Genomic DNA, 23,336 nt, shown 5'->3' on the forward strand with positions numbered 1-23,336 from the left:
CTCATGTCAAAAAGCCAAGCTGTATCTTTATGCTATTAAATGAATCCAGAGTAATTTCATAGATGTGACTTCTGTGTAACTGGAAGCAGAATTGTGGGTCCAGGAGCCTTTGTATTTTTGATTTCTTTGCAAATGTGGATCTTGAGGTTTTTGCAGTGTAAGCAGTTAGCACTGAAAGATGTTGTTCCTAGTTGAATTAAGTGCGATTCAACAGGTTCTAAAGGGATAATATTTTAGGTTTGTGGTAATTTGTTGAGTAAAAACAGTCTGAAGCTAAAGCAGGTTTTCCATTATAAACAAGGGTTTTTAACAGGGTCGAGTATGGATGCATGCTTTCATCAGTACATAAAATGAGCTTAATAGGCAAGTTACTAGTATCTAGGCAAGACGTGCTGCTTTGGTCTCTAATGTGGGAAAAATGCTTCTGTTGCAATTCTACTGAGAACAAATAGAGCATTAGAAAGTGTTTGTACCAGTTACCTTCACAATAGTGCACGTAACATTTCAGTTTCCATAGGCAAGAAGAACACAGCAACACATTCTTCCCAATATTTCAAAATTATTACTTGTTCAAAAACAGTTACCTGCTTCTTTCCCTGCTCTCTGTCTAAGAAACATGGCTTCCTTTATGCAGAAGTGTTAATGACATGCCCTAAAACTAATTCCTTTAATTATTTTGTGTGTATTACAGTAGTGCCTAGAACCATAGTTCTCAGCCTGTTAGACTCGTGGCACCCTTCTGCATGTTTTCAGAATTCAGCAGCACCCCGTTTCAAAAGCCAACATGCTTTTAATTAGTTATATTACTATAATATAAAATATAATATGTCACCCTTTTGGACTGCTCTACCCAGTTCTGCCTGGTCCTGTGCATGCTTGCTGTTAGCAGGGCACATTGACTCCCTACAAGTGGGTCCAGGAGCCAGTGGGCAAATTTCTGCTTAGTTTTCCCAGGGAGGTCTATACCCTGTCTCCTCTCTCCACCCCAAACTCCAGCCCTGGAGGTGCTGGGCTGCACACATGGTTGCAGGGGATGACAAAACATGAGGCTTGGGAGGGAGAAAGTCCCCTTCCCCTTCTCCCCCTCCCCGTACCTGACAGGGGCAAGCACAGCCCCCATTGCTGTGGTTGCTTCTCTGAGGACTGACACACCTGGGACCAGAGCTACCTGCTTCTGTGGCTCTTCCTCCCAGCCTTGGATATGTGCAAGGAGCTGGGTAATGAACCAGGGTGAAAAATGTAGCTCTGCAACTGCCCACCCATGCACAGAAGGCAGAAGGGGCAGCCATGCATACCTATGACTGTGAGACTCTGGGGTAGGTAGGGGAAGGAGTGAGTGGTATACTTCTCATTGCTCGGGGGCTGGGTGTCATAATACCCCTGATGGGGTCCCTGGCCAAGAATCCTTGGTCTAGAAACTCAGTCAAGATCATTGCCAGCTGAATAAACTGAATTCTGCATATTCATTTCTAAGGAAATTAATAAATAAATATTTTACCATAGTGAGACTGTATATGCAACAGCCCAATTTTGGGAGGGTGAATAGAGTAGTGTGAATCTATATATTTATTTGAACAGAGGGAGGCATGTTTTATTTTTCAATCCCTTGCTAAGAAATAAGTGATTAAATGATCCTCCATCACCCAGTTGTAAGTAGAAAGATTAATTATGATTTATAAGCATTTGTGAAATCCATTCTAGAAAACTGGGTTTGTGGCAAAGACCTTGGTCTGGTCCCAGGAGACCCACGTTCAATTCTTAGTGCTATATGTTAGCAAATATTTAAGCATGTGCTTGATTTTCAGCAAGCCGTTAGCCTCGGTGAAATTGAGGAGACAACACATGATATGTTCTTAATTGAGTTTTAAATGCTTAAGTACCTAATGCCCCTTTCTCATTTTTAATATGAGGATAGTAGTTCCTCTTCCCTAGTTTTTTCATAGTTTCTAAGATTGGAAGGGACCTGAACAGATCATCAAGTCTGACCCCCTGCCCTGGGCAGAAACAAGTGCTGGGATCATAATACCTCTGCCAGATATCTATCCAACCTCCTCTTGAAGACCCCCAAGGTAGGGGAGAGCACCACTTGCCTTGGGAGTCCATTCCAGAGCCTGGCAGCCCATACCGTAAAGAAATGCCTCCTGGTATCAAGCCTGAACCTATTCTCTATCAATTTGTAGCTGTTATTCCTGGTTATCCCAGGTGGTGCTGGGGGAACAGAGCCTCACCTATTTTCTGCTGGTCCCTCCTGGTGAGTTTATAGACAGGCACCAGATCCCCTCTCAGTCTTCTCTTGTGGAAGCTGAATACATTCAGGCCCTTTAGTCTATCTTCATAGGTCCTGGCCTGCTGCCCCCTCTGGACCCTCTCCATGTTGTCCACATCCCTCTTGAAGTGTGGCACCCAGAACTGGACACAGTACTCCAACTGCAGCCTGACCAGTGCCATGTAAAGGGGAAATATCACCTCCCTGGACCTGCTTGTGATGCATCTGTGGATGCACAAGGTGCGGTTAGCCTTTTTGACAGCTTCCTCGCATTGGCGGCTCATGTCCATCCTGGAGTCAACAATGACTCCAAGATCCCTTTTGGCCACTGTTGTTGAGAAGGGTGTTCCCCAGCCTATAAGTATGCTGCTGGTTCCTCCTCCCTAGATTCAGCACCCTGCACTTTGTCTCTCACTACACTGGGGCATAATAGTTGAATGAGGCTCTGATCGCAGCTGGGATTTCTAGGTACTTTCTCATACAATTAGTCTGTCTGCCTGTCCTTCCAGAAACTGACCTATAAATATTTTGCCTGTTTCATGTTATACTGCAGAATGATAGCTGTCCCATCTTATTCCAGGGAAGCTCATATCTTTTCTCTCTAACTACAGAGCAGCAAAGAAAAAGTAATGTTAACCATGCATCTGGTTTGTAAATCTTTTTATTAAAAGAGTTGTCTTTCCACAGTAGTAAAGCTTTGGCACTTACAGTATAAAAAATAATCACTGATCATAATTACACCAAATTCTCCTTTGTCAACTGCATACTGAGTGTCTTCAAAACAATTTATTCCCATATAAAAACACTTGAGGGGCAGGGAAAAATTCTGATAAATAACAGTATGAGATACAAAGATAGAGTTAGAAAAATACTAGGATCATTTGGAAAGAATTAAGACTGTGCATATTTTAAATATCACAGTGATGGGGTTTGCAGTTCCTATGTTATTGCTGGCTGCACGCTTAAGTGAAAGCAGAAGTGTTTGGTGGACTTTCCTATCTCTAAACTTTAGTAGTATCATTCCCATTAAGATTTGTTAGGATGGCAAGGGAGATTTCACCACTCTTCCCTCCCACATATCATTTTGATCCTCAATTAATTTATGACTCAGTACCATTTTTATTTGAAAAATACTGAATGGCATCAAATACTTTGAGCAAAACGAGGCAATACACTGCTATCAATTATGAGAAAAGTCTGAAACACTCCAAGGGTGATGCTTGGAGAAGCTGTGAGTTGAGCTTAAGCTGGGGAAGTGACTCCAGAGCAGGGGGCCATTCTTAAAGATGCGATTTTGCTAGCATCACTCCAGTTCAGATGGTCGTCTTGGGAGAGAGATGCATATTTTGTTGTTGCTGTATTAAGGCCTGCTAGATATTATTGTCCTCGTGGATGTTGTGTGTCTGCCTGTACATCTAAGGGCATAAAGCATTCAATTGGGCAGTTGACATTCTGTTGAGAGAAAAGGAAGCCAGTTAGCCCTCAGTCATGTCAAGTACAGTGTTGTAGGCCAGTAGCATTAGTCTGAGAGCTGCAGCCAACCTTTTTGTGTCTAGTGCAGTGGTTCTCAACCTTTTCAGACTCAAAGAACCCCATTATAGACTCAAAGCGCCCCTTGCAAAATGCCAGCTCTTCGTTGTCACTTGTTTCTTGACTATAGAAAAATAATAGAATTATTCTTCTGTTGTAAAGAACTGAAAAGGACCACAACAGTTCAGAATAATTTTAACACTATGGATTCCTATTTGAAATCTCTGGGTTTGCCTTGCACACCTCACAGTTCTCACATTGCATGGCATCTTGTGGCACCCATGAAAGGGTCAACAAAGAATATTCCATCTCTATAAAACAAAGTCAGTGGCTTCAAACACATGCTTAAAAGTTTAAGCTTGTGCTTCAGTTTTTGCTGAATTGGGGCCTTAAATATAAATGACAGAACAGACTGAAAGCTGCAAGCAGTTCTAGTCCATTATTTTTGACAAGACTTGTATGTAGGACACCCATGCAAAAGACACTCTGCCTGGAGAGGGTCCTGTGTACTTACAGTATTTGTGCTCTGGTGGTATCTCTGTGTAAAATGTGTGTAGGTATGGCCAGAAGAGCCTTCTGAGGCTGCGTCGACATTGGGTCTACGGCAGTTGTCACAGCGCCAACCCTTGAAAAAAGACATCAACATACGTACAAATCAGACACTGTCTTTCAAGAGCAAAAGGCACATAAAGCTACTACATTCTAACACAAGTGTGCCTTCACCCCTTGTGTAACTCCACCGAGATTGATGGATTATTCCATGGAAATCCACTAACATCCCAAAAGTTATTCCAGTTTTACACCAGTACAACCCAGTGGTGTCTTGGATGCAAAGGAAATAGAAGTAATATGCAAGTTAATGTAAGCATGGATATATGCCCCGATTCCTTATGTTTCTTGTTATGCCTGCTACCAGTCTTACCTGGTTATCTGTTGCACTAATTTGGGGGATGTATATAGAAGGTAATGGCAGTTAATTATACAGAGTGTTGATTTAACCCAGCCTACATCAGGGATTCTCCAATCTTTCCACAGTATAAGTCATATTTCAACAGGGTAGTTGTTTTGTAAATGCCTCCCTCCTTCCTGCACTCACTATGCAGACTACTTCCTCATGTCAATCACAACCTGTGATTACCCCCATGCACCTGTAATGGCTACTTATATAGAAAAGTATTGTGGGTAATTTAGCAACTGGAAAAGGGAATGAGATAAAATCCACAGGACCAGCCTCTTATTCAAATATTCCAAGTGGCCTCTGGCCACAGTTGAGGAATTCCTAGGTGGCGCACTAGCCATGTGTGGAAGGCTGGAAGAAGGGAAAATAACACCAGCCTTGACTTCTCTTGATTCACTTTTGAATCAAGGGGAAGAGGGATGACTCTCCAAGTTTGTTTTTATTTGTGAAGGTTGCAGATTTTATGGCAGTGTTCCCCAGTTCTGTAATTCAGACATGAAAATAGTGCCAATTTAAAATGTAAACTAAAGTTGCTTTTATGATAAATAAAATGTCATCCCCTTAACCCACTCTTCCCATAATATCTGTCCTCATGCCATGGTGCCAAACCAGTTCTGCCTACCTGCTGTCCTCCATAGCAAGTACAGGAACAGATAGCACCAAGATATTCCTTCTGCCATTGTTCTCCTACGTGGTACATCTTACCATCATCATAACATGTTGCCTCATCTGCAGAGAATCAGGAATAAGCAAGATTCAGTTGCATGGTTCATATTTACTCTGAAGAATGAAGGTGTGTAGTACGGTGGGGCAGTGGTTAGACAGAGTCAATGCGCTCACAATCTCAGGTCTGCTACAAACCAGTGATTAGCTGTGAGCATATAAGCTGTTTTAAAGCACTCCTTGTGCTTCATATGTGCTCATCTTTACAGGGACAGTGACTCTTAATTCACATCTGGAAGATGTTCAGATCTTCAGTAAAAAAAGACTCCATAGCAGTACCCCATGTTACTGGTATCAAATTACATCCTGTTAGAAGTGTAACCCACATTCAAAGAATATGGCACTCAGTCTTGTGTGGAGGTTCAATCATAGTGACCTGCCATGGTGTACCATATTATATAACATAAAAAGTGCCCTTATACAGTCTGTCCCGAACAGCACAGCTAAGAGGCACCTCTGCAAGCTGAGAATTCAGTTAAATATACATGATAAAGTGACATACGAGGTTCACACTTGAATTCTCCCTTTCCATTTCCAAGACATGTGCAGCTCATCATCTGTCCATTCTCGCCTTGACGGTCCCACTTTTTGCCAATCTTGTAGTTCACACCATTATCATGGCACCATTCTGAATGAACCAGAGGGGAACAGTACAGTCAGGTTGTTAATCTAGATGTTTCTGTTACTCAGTGGTAGAGTAAAGAAACCCATTCACTTTCACATGAGCCTCAAAGGGAAAATTCACTGATTCTGTAAATGGGCACAATTTCATTGACATAAACATATCCATACATTTACTTGAAGTTGATTTGAGAGTAGGACTTTAAATTGGTGAGGGTCATACCAGCTTCATGTAAAGGATTCCCTCAAGAAAGGAACTGGTGTGGGAAAACTTACAGATGTGAATGTTAGGGCCTTGGCTCAGGATTGGGTTGGGAAGAAATTTTGGATGCAACTATAAAGAGAGCCTGATTAAACAGGCACACGGGGAGAATGTACTTAATACTGAGGAAATTCACATTAAAACCATTACACAGATCATGGGAAAAAAGACCATGCATATCAAATGATGACATATAATGATTAGCCCTATAAACAAATATTTTCCCTGTAGCTTACTACTTTCAAGGCTTAGATATGCCCTCTCTGTTAGTTTTCTCTGCCATAAACAAGCACATTTAAATTTGGACGTATGCCATATATAATCACTTACTCATTCTGACTTCATATTATCCCTTTAGCTTACATTTAAATTTCATCTACTTACATCTGTCGGGCATTAAACCTAAGTGTTACTTTAGTCATCCTGGCCGTCTAATAATACTGATTGCCAACCTTAATGAGTTACTGTGAAAATGGGAAGACAGCTTCAGAAAGGTGGGTGGAGAGGGCAATCATATACTAACCAAACAATAGTCTTGTATCTGTGCCCATTTGAAATCCCTGAGAATTATCAGCCCCATTGTGCCAATACATAAAATTAAGATTTGAAGATTATACAGATATGTTCTTAAATGACTAGTTAACTTTTTCAACTGAGGTGTCAAATCTCTTAATTTTTTGCAATAACTGTACTTGCTTAGTAGGGGAGGGGAAAATACTAAAAAGGTATTTTCTTGCAAATTCATTATAGACAAACACAAAAAATGACCATTTTTTCTACAGTGAACAGTAATACTGAGGGGGCTGCAAAATTCAATCACAAGCGATAAAAGTTTTCCATCATTTTTTGATGATGCAAAACATTACTTTGAACTAAAATGCGCATGTGTTTGCTTCATGTTTGGGTCAGATTGGATCTGTCAAACATGCCATTAGTACATTTATGCATGGAGTTTAAATATATGGATGGATGGACAAAAGCAAGCTACTCACTAGATGAATCACATCTGAAATGACCACTGCCAAAACCTAAGCACTGGCACCAGAGTTTAAAGCCAGTTTCAGATAATCGCTCCCATTCCTCTCCAATGGAATAGAAGGAGCCAGTGTATGTATCATAACAACTGTCGTCAGTTGGCTGGTTTAATCCTTCAGACACTGGAAAGAGAAAAAAAACCAGGAATCATACACCGCATACACGCCTAGGAAAGATAAGCAAAGACCTTTCTGAATACAAGTTTTTCCTTACAATGCCTTTGCAGGAATGGAACCATGTAAGGATATTTTCTTGCTGTTTCTGTCAGCACAGCAGCATCTCTTTGATTTGTTTTCCATTTGCATTTGGCAGAGCAGTGGAGTGGTAAGAAAATATTAGGTGAAAGGTTTTTTTGCTTGTTTTGAATTGCCAGGTTTCAAGTGAGCTTGAGTTTTGTATTCGCTATTGGAAAGCAACAGTCTGACTGAACCACTTTAACTGAGATGCATGCTTTTCTCCTAGGGATGACAGGTGGTTCTGTCTTCTGACATGAGATTTATCCCTCCCAAATCATAAGTGCTCTGAGTTTTAAGTAGAACCCTGGTAGAGAAATAAGCTATAAAAACCATGCCTGAATTATTGAAGGGATGGTACTAGGGAGTGCCACAGTGAAGCACAGTGTACCATGGTGCATGGTGCACCCTTAAAGGATGTTATAATAGCTGCTCTTTGTGCAGGGCTGTGTACATACCATGACATTTCTATCTTAAGCATGCTTACTAGCTCATACCCAACATGCTCTTTCAACAGTATCAGCATGCTCTAAACCAGTGGAGGCCAACCCTTTTAGCAGGAGTGCTACAAATTAAACCTTGAGTCATCTTCAAGTGCTGCTCCAATCTCCTTCCCCTGCCCAACCTGCTGCTTCACTTCGTACTCCCTGCCCTATGCTACCTGCATAATCTGCCATTCTGCTTTCTGCTCCTTTCCTGATCTGCTGCTTCGATTTTTGCTCCCTGGCCTAGCTACCACTGTGAGGCCTGCTCTCTCCCCAAGCTGCTGTGGGCCACAAAGGCTGCCCACAGGCTGGCTACCCCTGTTCTAAATGACAAGGTTAGAAGGGGGAATATGAATGCCTTAGTGATTTCCTGTATATATTACTCTGCTCTGGACATCACTGGTTGTAGTTAGTATCTGACTGAAAAATGGGTGTGTTGGATGGCCTGTATTGGATGAGTTAGCAGTCTCAGTCCAGTTTCTGGCAGGCATGTGCCCACACAAGAGCTCTCATTGGGATAAGAGACTGAGCGGCCTCCAGATCAGGTCTGAGGCATTGTGTGGTTAGACTCACCTTGTGGGTAAAGAAACTCTTAAATGTGGCAGATTTCACTAGCTCTTAATTTATCTTATTTTTTTAGTGCCCAGAAAAAATTAAATACTGGGGAAGAAAAGGAAAAGAAAAATCCTAATAACATGCCATCCAAAGCCTGGATCCCCTCAATTGTGCAGTGTTGACTGAGTTTACCAGGTCTTGAAGGTGATAAGCATGAAAGGGTGCCTCTTCTCTGAAGCATCTATAGGTTGGCTGTCTGCTTTCTGCCCATGTGCAGTCATATGAACTCCATATGGGGCAGTCACTTCTAAACTGACAGTCAGTGATGGTCCCAGTCCAGCTAACCAGGGAGAAGACATAGCAAATCACCACCCAATGGTGGGACAAGAAAAGAGAGGAGCAGGAAGAGACTGATTTAGCAACGCTTTCCTTGTTTGAGAGATTATTCTAAGGAAGGAAATTTGATGTTGGATCAGAATGCAGGCCATGACATGGGCATTGCCACCAACTTTCTTTGATAACAGCTACAGCTAACATCTCTGACTAACTCTAACAGCTACTATAGATAAATACATGGGACCTCTAAAAGGATTATGCAGTCAGGCAGTTGTTTGACATAATTTTCAGAGAGTTGATGTAATTACCTGGAATAAATGGAACATGGGACTGGAAGGACTTCATTGTTCAGAGCCCAGCCCCTGCAATTGCAGGTAACCACATCTTATAACCCCATTGGTACAATGAGAGTTAAGCACCTAAGCACCTATAAACCATTTCCCTGTAAGAGATGTACTTGCAAAGCAGAGTTTGCCCAGATTGTATAAATTTAACCTACCAGTATTGTCTACTGTGACAACCTCCTCCAGCACTTTTTGTCTCCTATGATCTTTTATTGCTTCCACTATGATGTTGTAGGTAGCACCTCTAGTAAGGCCCGTCAGTGTAGCACTAGAGGAAGTTCCAGGAACTCTGAACTGCAATTACAGTAAAACCAGTGTCACACAAAAGTTGGCTTTAAAAAGAATGTGTTTCTTAGGTTATAAACTGTTCAGGATAAAGACAGTGTCTACATATTTAATTCTACAGGGAGTCACACACTGGAGGCCTAATAATTAGAGCCTAAAGTGCTTAACAAGTATCAGTACCTGAAGTCTCACTCCATGCATCTTGGTGATAGGTGTATTATCTCAATTTTTAGGGGTAAGGAGAATAAGTGACTTGCCCCAGATCATACAGGAAGTCTTTAGGAGGGTGGCAACAGAACTCAAATGCCCTAAATTTTATTTTTTCCCCCACACTTAGCTGTAAGATCAACAGCAATATTAATCTGGCTACATGGCTCCACTCTTCGCTTATGTATGATTTATCTTAAGAACTTCAGTGGAAGGAAATCCCCATGCATTTTTTCACTGCACCTCTTCATACCAAAACACTATAGACAGTCCTAGGGTCTTTCTGTTTTGTCAGTGTATTCTATATTCTTTCATGTGTGTAGCCACCCTCCATGTACTTCCATCCCAGAACAGCTTCAGGGCTAATAATGCTATGCTGTGAAGTGGCATGCCTAAGATGGATGCTGATGGACTTTCATAACTAAATCGTGACTTACTGGCCACATCTACATGAGATGCTGACTGCACAGTTGTTACTGCGCAGTCATTTAGTACTTATATACACAAATACTAAATGACTGCACAATTGGAGCTACTACACAGCAGCATCCCCAAACAGCTTTTAGGTGACACTGACTGTGCAGTAGCTCATTACTACTATGCAGTAGCATCATGTCACACTTTGTGCCACGCGACACTACAGTCCAGTAGTAATGAGCTACTGTGCAGTCAGCATTTCATGTAGATGTGGCCACTGACAGCTATAATCCCAAAGCTAGAGGGACTGCCACCATCAAGTCCAATACACTTCCTGCATTCAGAGTGCATTGCAGAGGGACAGTTGTGTTACCTGCAAAGTCTCTTCATCATTGCCGACTGGGAGACATGAGATGAGATATTCAGTGCTCTCCAATAAGGGCCTCCAGGAGATCGTTGTCCGAGAAAGAGCTTCCTGGCCTGTAGTGCCATTGCGCCTTGGCCCACGGGAGTGAGGATATGAAGGTTCAACTACATGTGGTACTGGGTACCTAGCGAGTTCAACTGTTTCATCCACATTTGGTGGCTGCGGTCTTGGCCTGTGTTTACTGGGGGTTGCTGTGGTGGGTGGAGTAGTCCGTCTAAATCCATGTTCCTCAAAGAAAACTTGCTGTCCCTGGTGTCCTATTGATGGATGCTGACCTGTGGTGCCTGGAAGTTGGATACCATTTCCATTGTCATACCTGTTGTTTGTGAAGTAGGGAGGCCTCTCATCGATGGAAGGAACATCCAGAATCTCTGGCTGATTGGGGTGAGTTTGGGTTACCAGTGTGGGAAGCTCATCTAACCAAAGACATGTTAGAAGCAATAAAGCAAAGCAGGTTAAGCCCCAGAAAAGTGGCTGAATTAATTATCATACATTAGGCAGCTACAATGAAAACTGTCAACTGCTCAAAGCAATTAAAGCTTAGCAATGCTCATGAATACAACACACTTTTTAGGGCCTCTTTGTAGGGCCTCTGATTATTCAGCAGAGGGTATATTGTCTTATCATTTGAAGTACAGAAAAAAAAAAGTGTGTTGGTATGAAATTTTCATACCCTTGAACCAAAGCTATTATCATGCCAAAGAAGCCACCAATGCTCAAATTAAGGAAACAAGATATATTTGCAATAGGCATTCATATATTAGCAGTTTAAGAAGATCTGTACCATACACTAAGGAATTAACTCTTATGCTATTCAGGTCTCCACCTGTGTGGCAGAGTTGCTACTTGGTGACCTCTCCTCGTAGTCTATTTTACAATGCAGTATGGGACTGGGCACAACTAGAGAAATACAATGCATATCAAAGGAATAACCTTGACCTATATAGCATTCCCACTGATGTCATCACAAGCTAAAAGAAAATGTGAGCATTAACCTTAATTAAATTAGGGTGTAGGCACACAGGAAAAAAATGAATGTGATCTCATGTGCTTAACCTCTTAACACAGAGAAATGTGATTTGCTTGACTTGAAATCTTATCTTTTCCACCCTAAAAGCCCTATGTATGATACATTTATTCATCTCTTTGAGAAATAAAATTTAAAAAAAAAATGAAGTAATACTATTTTTTTTAAAGTGACCTGTCATCTCAAGCAGAACTTGTATTTGGCTGTCAACATAGACCTGTGAAAAAGAACCTTATAAATGAAGCTGTAATATTAGCTCTTTGGAGATGCCACCAGAGGGCAGAGACTCCAATCCCCATGTGAGGAGATGTCACCTTCTCCAGCTGTGGTTGACCAGCTTTTTATTTTACCTGTCTTTTTCCTGCCAATCAATGGTTCACTCTTTTGATTGTTCTTCACAGCAGTGATATAGATGGTATATTCTGTTCCTGGCTCCAGACCTGGAAGAAAAAAAGCCAAATTTTAGCTCTAAAAAACACCTCTAAATAAGACAGCTCAACAAAGGGAGACAGGGACAAAGTAGGAGAAAGTGACACCTTAGAAACTAACTGGTCCAGAGAGGCATGAACTTTCATAGGCAACAACCTACTTCATCAGATGCTAGGTACTGACTGTTCAAAAAAAAAAAAAATATATATAGGGGAAAGATACAAGGGGAGGGTACATTGCTAGAGAGGTAATCAGGGGGACTGATTATAATGATTGTGAGAAACAGGGCAGTTTAACACAGAGAGGAACATCAGAGTAAAGCACTAGTCCAGGCAATGGGATAGGACTTGTTAGTTCCTGCTGAGATGACCACAGTCTGATCACTGACCACAGTCTGTTCTTCCTGGATCAAGGAAGGGTTTGTTGTGGGGTGGGAAAAAGGGATTATCTGAATTAATTTTGGCTGGTAATAAGGACTGCATAATCTATGTCTCCTTTGATGTGCTGGCTAGCACAGTGCATGCAGTCCCTACTCAGCTGTACAGGAGAGGGAATATAAAATCTGCTGAGTTTAATCTATGGATTTCTGTTGTATCTCCATTAAGTCTGCTCTCCTGAGTCTGTGTATAGGGTTAAACTAGATGACCCTTGAGATCTCTTCCAGTCCTATGAGTCTGCTCCCCCATCCTAAAAACTTTTATCTCATGATGCAAGTAGTATATATGATTGTGCTATATAATTGTGTGAGGACAGCCACGTTCTAGCCCTTAAGCAGAATCCTCTGTTCAATGCAGAGGACATTAGCAAGATGAGCTCCCAAATGAAGCAAAGACATACCAATTATAGTGGCCTCTGTGGTGCCTGGGTGTGGTCGGGGAAGCAACTCTTTAAGCTGTGCTCCAGGTTTACTGTACTTGATGATATAGCCTGTAATCTTGGCCCTGGGAGGCTGCCAGGTAATCAGCAGGGAGTTGCTTGTGGTTGTGAGGAATCGCAGGTTTGAAGGAGCATCAACATCTATAAGCAATCAAAATCAATGTAATGAATGTTGGAAAAAGTACGTGTGACTGCACATCTCCTTCCCATGGGGGATGAATTTATCCTTTGTCACTAATCCATTCCATGTTCAAAGAGGAAAAAATAAGGTTGTAAAATGCAATAAATGATGTATATGCTCAAAAGCAAGGACAGTATAAATTTCCAGTCATTGTGTATAAATAATTTCCATTAGTATATATGTATGCATGCAAGAGAGAAAAAAAATGCTCTTACTTGTAGAAGCATCAATCACAACTGGGGAACTGCGGGCATTGTCATTCAGTGCGTAAAGATGGATCTTGTAGTCAGTGCCTGGTTGCAAGCCTAAAATTAGAGTAGAAAAAAAATACAAATTTTAGCCTGCTCTGATTTAAATTTTTGCAGAAGGAGTCTGCAAGATACTCTGATCATTGCTACAGCCAGATAATTCACCTGTCTGGAAAAATAGCACTTTCAAAGTTGGTACTAGCTGTGTTTGCTGGAGAATTAAAAAAAGAGCACTGAGATATTTCTAAAACAACCAGTTGACTTGAATGTGCTCCCATTGAAGGCAGTAGGGGCTCTCTCACTGAACTCAGTTAAACTGACACTAAGTTATTTTCAAATGCCACTTAAATCCTAAGTTAAAGCTGCCTTCAACCAAGAGATAAACGTAATGATTTGATCTTTAACCTTTTTCACTCTTTGTCCCTAACTTCAGACATAAGCCACAGAACTATGATCCTCTAGTGTGTAAGAAAATGATTAAATCTGTCCCATTCACTAGCAATTATCAGATTAGAAGTGAAGTAATTTAAAATGAAGCAATACATCAGTTCAAGCTGCAGGAAACCTGAATGCTAGGACGAAGCAGGGAATAGGACCAAATGGGTAGTTAAACAACAGTTCATAGAGGTCAGCTCAGCTTTTGGAAGGTACTAAATGGAGATGATCTAGAAGTCTTTCTCCTGCAAAGATCAGGCAGTTCCATTTCTGGACTTGCTAAGAGATCTACGATCATGGTGTGAACCAATGTCAGTCACTTGCAGGATGTGATAAGAGAGTACTGCCAGTTAGGCCTGTGCGAATAGAGAACTATTCGATTCAGATTTGGCTGATCCGGAGGCCAGTGACTTGATTCAGAGATTCGGATCACTTTTCCGAATCAATTCAGCCGAAATGCCTTCGGAAGATTTGGCACTGATTCGGAGAGATTTGGCCACAGACTATAATGGGGAATCAATGAAATATCTATAACTTTGTCATTTTTTGGCTGATTTGGATGAGACTTGTAGGGGTGGTAGTCCTTGTTATGTGCATGAAGTCTGTCATGTTTCAAGGATGCAGGAGCAGCACCTCAAAGTCTAGAAAGCAAAACTCATGTTGTGTGTGTGTTAAGTCACAGTGGGGTGAAAACTGCAGGCAAGCTAGCCCCTGCTGAGTCAACAAAGCCTGCCAAGTTTCAAGGAGATAGGTGCAGGGCTTCTGGGAAACTGTACCTCAAGCTGCTGACAAGCAAAGCTCAAGACATGGGTGACACTGTGTGTGTATTAAGGTACAGGGGCATGAAAACTGCAGGCCTGCTAGGCCCTGCTGTTGCCACGAAGCCAGCTGTCAAGGAAATAGGTGCAGGCGGAGTCTGGATTCTGGGGTCCTGCACCTCCGGCTGCTGACAGGCAAAACTTGTGACATGGGTGCTTGTAAGACTGACTGTGTATGTCTTGGGGCACAGGACAGTGGAAACTGCAGGCCTGCTAGGCCCTGCTGCGGCCATGAAGCCTGCCAGCTGTCAAGGAGATAGGTGCAGGGGGAGTCTGGGACAGAAAAAGCTTGCAGACAGAGGCTTTTACGCTGTTTCTATGTCCCTCCCCAAGACACTGTGATTGGAAGGGCAGTCAGGGAGAAATCATACTCACTGGCCAGCTAAAGATGTTAGTCCTTCCCCACCCCCTGCTCCTCCTCCTTCTCCTGCTCCTCCCCTTTCTTCTAAGTTTGTTTCCTCTGAAAGACTGCCTTCTGAATCTCCAAATCTCTTCCAAATCGTTTCTGAATGGATTCGGAGGCTCCAAATAGTTTTGGAAAGTTTTAAGCTTCTAGTGATTTGATTCAGATTCGGAGTTTCAGCCTCCAAATCGGGCCAAATCAAATCATGAACAGAAACTTCGCACAGCCCTACTGCCAGTTTCAACAAGTGCACTTCCCTGTAACAGATCCAGAAAACACTCACTTGTTGTCTGAAAACAGAAGTGCCCAGAACAATTAACTACGATATCTCTGTGAGTCCCACTGAATCAGGGCCTGGTTCTGCAAGTCTCATTCGATGAAACATCTTCATCTTTAACAGGAGCTCTGCTCTCACAGCATGTGGTAGGATTTAAATTTTAGTAACAGTTCTCAAGTGCACCTGAATTCCATCTAAAGTCTTTTGCTATCTTTTCCTTACTACTCAGAAGCCTGCAATGTAGAGGAGGCTGTCTGATGATGAAGCTCACTTACCAGTAATGGTGTACACTCTAAGATCAGGCTTAATAGTCCTTTGAATAGGGTTCTGGCCACTTGCTGGGATGACATCAACCTGGAAACCAGTGATGGTCTCTGTCTTGGTGCGCCAGTTGATTGTGATGGTTGTCTCAGTAACATCACCTACACGGGCCCTCCGGGGAGGGCTGACATCTGCACAAAAGGACCAAAATCTAATGTCAGTATAATAGGCATAAGCAATGGTTTGGAGTAGTTGGTCTGAAAAGAAAATAATGATGAATTCCCCCCGCAGAGCAACTTATAGCCACATTTTGAAATGGCCAGATCCTGACACCCTCACTCAATTGTTTCTATTAGGTCTTTGCTGAAGGCGTAACCTGTTGACTTCTGTCAGATGATCCACACTGCATACACAGAACATATTAGTATTTGTATGGCACTTACTCTCAAGGGTAGTGACGACACCCTGGGCTGGTCGACTGGTTAGAGAGTCCTTCAGAGCATACACGCTGACTTCATATTTAGTTGCCACCTAGGAAAAACAAAGCTATACTATGCTAAGAGAACTACATGGAACATGTAAGCTTCAGAAAGGGAACCAGAATTGGGACATTAGGAAATGTGCATGAATTTATAAGTATTTAGGAGAGCCATATAGGATCTAAGCAGTAATTTAAAAATTTAAACATGAAACTTAAAAATTAAAAGATCATTAGGACGGTTAAAATTTATTCCCAGCTGAATGGGAAAAAAGAGTCTGAGTCTTTGCCTTAGTTAAAGCAGTATAATGCAGTCAAAGTCCACGATACTAATCTAGAGATACGATCTGGAGGAAAATCAGGCCCTTTTTAAAAGCAAACAGTAGAGGCATAACTAAGTACTTTGGCACCTGGGGCTGCAGGGAGGAAAGAAGGCAAAAAAAAAAAAAGGGCTCTGAGCACCTACCTCCTCACTGCCTGTCATAGCAGAGTGGGATGCCATAGTGGCAGTGCAGGCTCTCCAAATACGGGCTGCTGCTGTGATGGTGTGCAGTTGCCATTTTTGTGCCCTTTTTAATTAGTGCCTGGGACTTGTGCCCACCCCTACTTACAATACTGGCAAATAGGGATGAGGTTGAAACTATTATTAACAACTGTTTGAAAGCCAAAATTGTATTTTAACGTATTCAAATTCCAAAAATGTATTTAATTAAAACAATTACAATAATTTTTAAAAATTAAAAAGCAAATAAGTTCATAATCATTTTTAAAAATTATTTGAATTGCACTTCAAAAAAAAAGGGGGAAAGTGGGTAGTACAACAGTAACATATTCTGCTGCTGGAACACAAGTTCTTTCATGAATCACAGCAACAATGTTAAGTATATTTTGGAGCAGGGCTGCCCAATTTCTAAGCATCAGGCTGCACCAAGGCGAGCCACAGGCCCACCAGGCAGCAGTTGGATAATCCTGTTCTCGAGCATAATGATGGTAACCTAATGGCCAAACACATGACTAAAAAGCACTTACAACAGTGACATATATGACTTACTAAAGCATAAACATGGAAGAAGAAATAAAAAATGATGGTGGAAGTTTGTGCATCATTCTGAAATACTGGGAAAAGGAATGCTTCCCTGGACTTTTGGTGCTTACTACCCATGAGAAGATAGGATTATGTCAGTGATTTAGTAGTGCTGTTGGACATGATTTATTACCAAAAGACTGCTCTGCTTTGAGAAGAAAAATGATGGGAATAACAGATTGAAGTTTAATTAGAACATATTTTTTATTTGAGTTTGTGTCTTCTTTGGAGCTAATCTAGTTTATGCCATCTAGACTTTGGCTCAGTTAGGTTAGAATTTTTTGTTATTTAATAATTTTTTTTCAAATTATGCAGAAGAATGATTCATAGACTTGAAGACCAGAAGGGGCCATCAGATTATGTACTCTAACTGCCTGCATAGCAAAGGCCCTAGAACTTCAATCAATTATTATTGTAGGGAGTCTAATAACTTGTGCTTGACTAAGAACACAGCCTCCAAAAATGATATCTGGTCTTAATTTGAAGGAGCTTTAGCAGACAAATCTATTGTTCTTTTAACTACTGTGATACAAGTGACAATGTCTGACAACTGGCTAGATTTCAAATGATGGGCTGGACACTCAGGACTCATGTTGATCCATCCCAGCTGAAGTTCTGGCCCAGAATATTTTAAATTGTTTGACATGTCCAACATTTCTTCCCACGTCATGCCCAGCAATATTAGAATCAAGGGAGTTACCATTAATCCTGACACAACAGCAGCTGTGCTGTCTGGGGAGAGGTTGATTTCTTTCATCGGCCCAGTTTTTTCCTTGGGATTCACTCGGACTCTGTAGCCGGTGAGACGAACATTAGGTGCACTCCAGGTAACCATCAGGCTGGTTGGAGTCACCTGGGCAAAGTTCAGGTTTGTTGGAGAAGGAATTGCTGTGGAAATTGGGAAAATTAGTTTAGAAGGACTTGGCTGCAGTCAAGACAGCACTATCAATCATAAGAATTAAATAGTTTCAGATACAAAATAAGAAATAAGGGTTGCAGATACTGATATATTTTGGGTAGCTATGGGATCTAATATAGAACCCAGGTTCAAAGTACATAGTGCCAGACTGTTCAAGATAAGACTTAGATGCCATGATAGTGTTTCTCTTTGGAAATGAGGAGATAGGTATATTCCTGTAAAATGAAAAGGTATCCCATCTGAGCAGTTTTGTAGCCTTTCAATCATTCCAGTACTTACAATACATTATAATACTGTATATACTATAGCATCAGTCTGTGACTCATTATCCATGGTCTGCCCTGCACTCTTGGAATTTGTGTCAACTTTTCATTTGCAAGTTAATGGAAACTCGTTATGAATAAGGATCTACGTAAACTGTGACAGAAGTACACTGTGCACCGGCTCTTTTAAATTTTGCTTTTTTTTAGCTGCGTGCCTCCCCTGTTCCTGTGGTGGCCCTGCTGCTTGCTTCTGATTGGCCAGGAGGCAAAAACTGTAGTTTTAAATATGCACTGATTTTTACCTCCCAGCTGATTAGCAGCAAGCAGCGGGACCGCTGAGGCCCCTCAGCCAATCAGTGGTGGGAAGCAAAAACCACGGTATATTTAAAACCATGATTTTTGCTTCCTGGCCAAATCAGGAGTAAGCAGTGAGGCCGCCAGTGTTCTTTGGTCAATCAGCAGTGGTAGAGGTGGGAGCATGTGAAAAAAGAGTCATTTTAAAGGACAGCACACTTCCGGCACGATTTAGGTAGATCTCTACTTAGGACAGAGGAGTTAACATTGGAAACTGCTATGAATTTCAACTTGCTGGAAGAAGACAAATCTCATGTGATAGTTTCATTGTCTAGTCCTTGTTCAAAAAGCCATTTAAAAAAGTATCCAAGCAGTTGTGTGGACTATGAAATGAATTATTTAGCAGGAAGATTTCTAAATCACAAATCAATACAGGAAGGGATTGCAATTTCTGTCCATTTCTCTCATTTCAAAGGAAAGGAATTTGTTAATTGAGGAGGTTTTAAATCAATAGACATAGTAGGATCTGGCTCCATACCTAAACATGTCTGCAGGAGTATGGCATACTGCCTTGAAGGAGGATATCAAATCAAACTGCTTGTTGTCAAAGAAGCACGGCAGTAGCTGTTAGACAGCAAACAAGATAACTTGTGATGTTCAAAACCCAGGAGAATGTAAACCTGTCTTGAAGGAGCATTACTCAGACTCCATGTCAGGCCTTTGATACTGTAACAATTTTATTTTTCCTGTTGTGCTGATGAAGTAAGGACTTAACTATTTTCTTCTGTACTAAGCTGGATCTGACTTTTGTACTCGAGAATGCTTTTTCAAACAGAGCATGCCCTCCCATATCTTGTTGTGAGACAGGTGTAAATGACAGCCTGACTGGCACTCTTTTTCTTCTGGAGCAGCATCAAAAAGGAATCTGGATGCATTTTGGATTTAAAAGGGCTAAGTGACCCTTATTTCTGAAACGGAGGCCAAGTCCTGGCTTCCATGCCATTTCTTTTCCCCTCAGCTCCAGCAGCACCAAGGGATTTAAAGTTGCTCTGACTTAGAATCTGAACATTTCTCTTGTCCTTTATGACATATGTTCCTGATCCTGCCATCTGCTGCAAGCACATGGTAGAGCATGAGGTTGTCCAGAAATAACAGAATACATTCTTCAAAGCTGTTCCTCACAACTCAAATTAAGCTGTCCTAATATGGCTTGATGACCAGACTGCCCTGACTACCCCAAAGATCTGTAGACAAGGAACTAAAAGGTAACGGCAACTATCAAGACACCTGCTTCTCTGAGGAATCTGCAATCTGGTCTTCAGTCCTGCTAGCTCAGCTGCTGAGCTCTTTTGAATACAGGCTTTCCAGTGATTTACTCATTTATACCTAGTAATCTTGAAATATCTTTCAGTTTTCCAACAAAACCAAGCCAACTCTTAACAGGAAACATCCCCCCTTGGCTTCTACAGGGGTTTTCCCATCAACGAGCATCAGTTGCACATGGAAGCATAGTTTACCCAACAGGGCAGGAGTCACTGCTGCCATGGCCAGCTGCGTGGTGTAGTTAAAAATATACCTGTGGACTGGGTTCCAGTCAAGGGCTGGCTCTCCTTGTCATCATGTAAGGCAACGATACTGACAGTGTACTCAGAACCAGGCCTGAGGCCATGCAGCTCAGCAGTGTCGTCTTCACCATCTGGGGCAGGCAATAGCTCATGGATTCCATCCTCAGGGCTTGAGTAGGTCACCCTGTAACTGGTGACTTGCCCTTGTGGGCTTTCCCAAGCAATTTTGATGGAATCAACATCCACCTCAGTGAATGTCAGTCCTTTAGGGCGATCAATGTCTGTTAGGCAAATTAACGGTAAGAGGTTATGTGATAAAAAGCAGGCAGTGGGAGGAAAAAAGCATTTCTAATACATGCAAAGCAGTTTTCAGTTTTGCTAGGATAAGCATCCAGTCCTACAGTGCCTTTCACTTTGTACATATATCCATATCTGTGCAAAATGAGTCTGAAGTAAAGGTTAATCACTAGAAATGAACTCACAGCCCCACTGAAGAAAATGAGTTTCCCCATTGACTTCAGTGTGACCAGGACCTCACTCCATACATCCGATTCTTGTTTATACCAAGGCCTCTTTATGCCATTCTGGTGGCATCAAGGGGGCCTTAAGATTAACGGAAACATCATTTATACCCTTTTTAAGACCCCTCACCAGAGCCAGAACTATTTAAACTTGTCATAATGTTAATGACAAGCAAGCCTACCCTTCTGATTTGGAGGCTTCATGTTGTACTTAGATTTTATTGGTGTAAATGGCTGTACAAAGTGCAAGGCTGACAAACATAGGATCCACCATTTTCCTTTGTAAATTGGCATCAAATTAAATTATTTGTAAAGAAAGTAAATTGCTATGCAAATTAAATTCTAAATCAATAAAAACCTTTCAATGTGAAATGAGCGTGCAGAGGATGCTCATATATACAATCAGATCACAAACACCCGCAAATTAGTTCCACTCATTGTCTTCATCTGATGCAACCAGATCATAGCACCAAATCCCAAGCGAGGGTAAACAGAAGCACGGCTCTGCTGAAGTCTAGCTTGACTTGTGTGAAGCTATACTCATTTATGCCTGCTGAGGATCTGGCCCTTAAATCTCTATCTGTACATCAGAACTAGATTTTCATGAAGATTCCCAGTGTCATTTTATTTGCCATGTAAGGTTAGTCCTATGCACTTGCATTTTCTATGCTTTATCGCTAGCAAAGGTGGTTTTTTTAATAGGAAAGTTTTGTCTTAATATTTGATACAGCTTTTCAAGAAAACTCATGCTCTGTTTTACTGTCACTTTAAACACAAGCCAGAACAAGGAAGAGTATATAAGTTGCACTACATTAGGTAGGCCTGTGTATTAGATACCCCTCTGGAATACCCCTGCTTTTTCTCAATGAGAGAATACCTTACTGCTGCCCTATACCCAAAGAAGAGTAGTGAGTGGAAGTCAAGGCTCAGCCTATTCCTTGCCCACAGACTGAGTGTACACCCCATTTATTCTTATATGACTTGTCACAAGGTATGGGTACGTCAGAGAAGGGTATAAAGTTAATTTCTTACTCCCATGCATAGCAAAGTGTGCTATAACAACATTTAGCCCTTACATAGTACAGGGTAAAACCACCTTTGCCATCCAGCTCTAGAAATCAGGTCTATGCAGGACAATTTTCCTAGATTGGCTAAAGGCAAAGGAAAAAAAAATTTGCTTAGGCCATTTTTAGCGGAAGAAACTAAAGCGCAGCATTTGGGGGAAATGCATTGTGGCAGCCTTTGGGAATTGCATTTTGCCCGGTACTTCTCAATGATCAGGACTCGTGTTTATTCCTCTGGAGTCTAGACAGCTGTTAGTCATTGTCTCCTGGGTTCCAGCAGTGTTTGATAGATTCAGACATCAGAGTTATTTTGAGTTTTTTAGTTTTGTTTTTTTGCTTGCTGTGAAGTTAAATACGTACTGGTAACAGTTGTCTCAGACAGAGGTTCGCTTTCTCCATTTTGATTCTGAGCATAGACATTAATCACATACTCGACTGTGGGCTGCAGGCCCTCAACAGTAACTTCGGTTTGATCTGCAATTAAACAATAACACCAGGTTTAATTTGGAACAGGAATATGTGCCTCTTCTGCCAAGTGCTACAGAGGGGAGTGATGCCAGAATGAAACCTGTGGCTGAGTGGAGGTAAATATGGTTATGCAATTTGTCTCTTCCTGCTCTCAGGAAAGAGACTGTGGAGTCAATGAATGTCTTGGCAAAAGTTATGGGGAAGGTTAGCAAAAAGGAGCCACTGTAAAAAGGTTTCACTGTAAAACCGGTGTGCTCCACCCCGTACTCCAGTGTCTACGATTAGCTAACACTGCCCTATGTCAGTTCCACTGGAGAGGATAGAGAGCAATCATTAGCCATTACATGATGAATCTCCTACCCTTGCTGGAAGGGGCTGACCAAAGTAAGCTCTTTGGTTTGATTAGGAATCTTTAGGGCTGGCACAGGGTTTTCTGTAGATTTCCAGTCTTCTCTGGCTTCCTGACCTTGCTCTTTGCACAGACAGAACTGAAACATTTGATTTTCTGAAATGGGATTGAACATTAACCTAATAACAACAGCAAATATCCTTGTGAGCTAGGCTTAACGTATATGTGTAAAGCACACTGAAATGTTCAAGACAGTCTCCAGAAAAGGCTGTAGGCTGGTCACTGTCAGCCAGTAGAGAGGAGTCTACGTCATGCTTTCAAGTTAATCCTTAGGGGACTCTATAAAATTGGGAGGAATTTTCTAAAGATCCAGAGACCCTCTCAGAGGGGGTCTGCATCAATGTTGTTCTCTTTGTTGCACCATTAAAACATGACGCTGGGCTTTATGCCCTGAGCCCCATGCACAGATTGGGCCTTTGTCGGGGTGAGTGCAGTGGTGGGAGCCCCCCAGTGCACCTAGACGAGCCTCCTGGACTTTAACCAGTTAAAGGAAGACCTGGCAGTATTAGTTAACCTGGCAGCGCAGTTAACCTGGCCGTTAGGAAGGCCAGCCGCACCTTGTCATGCATCCACAGATGCATCTCGAGCAGGTCCAAAGAGGTGATCCTCCCCCTCTATGCGGCACTGGTCAG

General features: G+C 41.8%; 1 protein-coding gene across 7 annotated transcripts in view; it reads right to left on the reverse strand.

Annotated features, from left to right (window-relative positions):
- Positions 1-2,909: 2,909 nt before the first annotated feature.
- Positions 2,910-23,336, reverse strand: part of FN1 (fibronectin 1) — a 75,890-nt gene continuing 55,463 nt past the window's right edge. For 3 of the 7 annotated variants that reach the window (XM_019553757.1, XM_019553756.1, XM_019553762.1), the window contains 15 exons: positions 22,188-22,301; positions 20,254-20,523; positions 17,902-18,089; positions 16,083-16,170; positions 15,654-15,830; positions 13,413-13,502; positions 12,978-13,157; positions 12,062-12,151; positions 10,631-11,100; positions 9,504-9,642; positions 7,353-7,517; positions 5,980-6,105; positions 5,377-5,483; positions 4,311-4,421; positions 2,910-3,718 (listed from right to left, as the gene is read on the reverse strand). In XM_019553757.1, coding sequence (XP_019409302.1) covers positions 3,644-3,718; positions 4,311-4,421; positions 5,377-5,483; positions 5,980-6,105; positions 7,353-7,517; positions 9,504-9,642; positions 10,631-11,100; positions 12,062-12,151; positions 12,978-13,157; positions 13,413-13,502; positions 15,654-15,830; positions 16,083-16,170; positions 17,902-18,089; positions 20,254-20,523; positions 22,188-22,301 — 2,390 coding nt within the window. In that variant the 3' untranslated portion in view covers positions 2,910-3,643. The remainder of the gene's footprint in view (positions 3,719-4,310; positions 4,422-5,376; positions 5,484-5,979; positions 6,106-7,352; positions 7,518-9,503; positions 9,643-10,630; positions 11,101-12,061; positions 12,152-12,977; positions 13,158-13,412; positions 13,503-15,653; positions 15,831-16,082; positions 16,171-17,901; positions 18,090-20,253; positions 20,524-22,187; positions 22,302-23,336) is intronic. The other 4 variants (XM_019553763.1, XM_019553761.1, XM_019553759.1 and 1 more) reach the window with 2 other exon arrangements.

Source organism: Crocodylus porosus, unplaced genomic scaffold (genome assembly GCF_001723895.1).
Source record: "Crocodylus porosus isolate Cpor-Errol unplaced genomic scaffold, CroPor_comp1, whole genome shotgun sequence".
In the NCBI taxonomy this organism is placed as follows: domain Eukaryota; kingdom Metazoa; phylum Chordata; order Crocodylia; family Crocodylidae; genus Crocodylus; species Crocodylus porosus.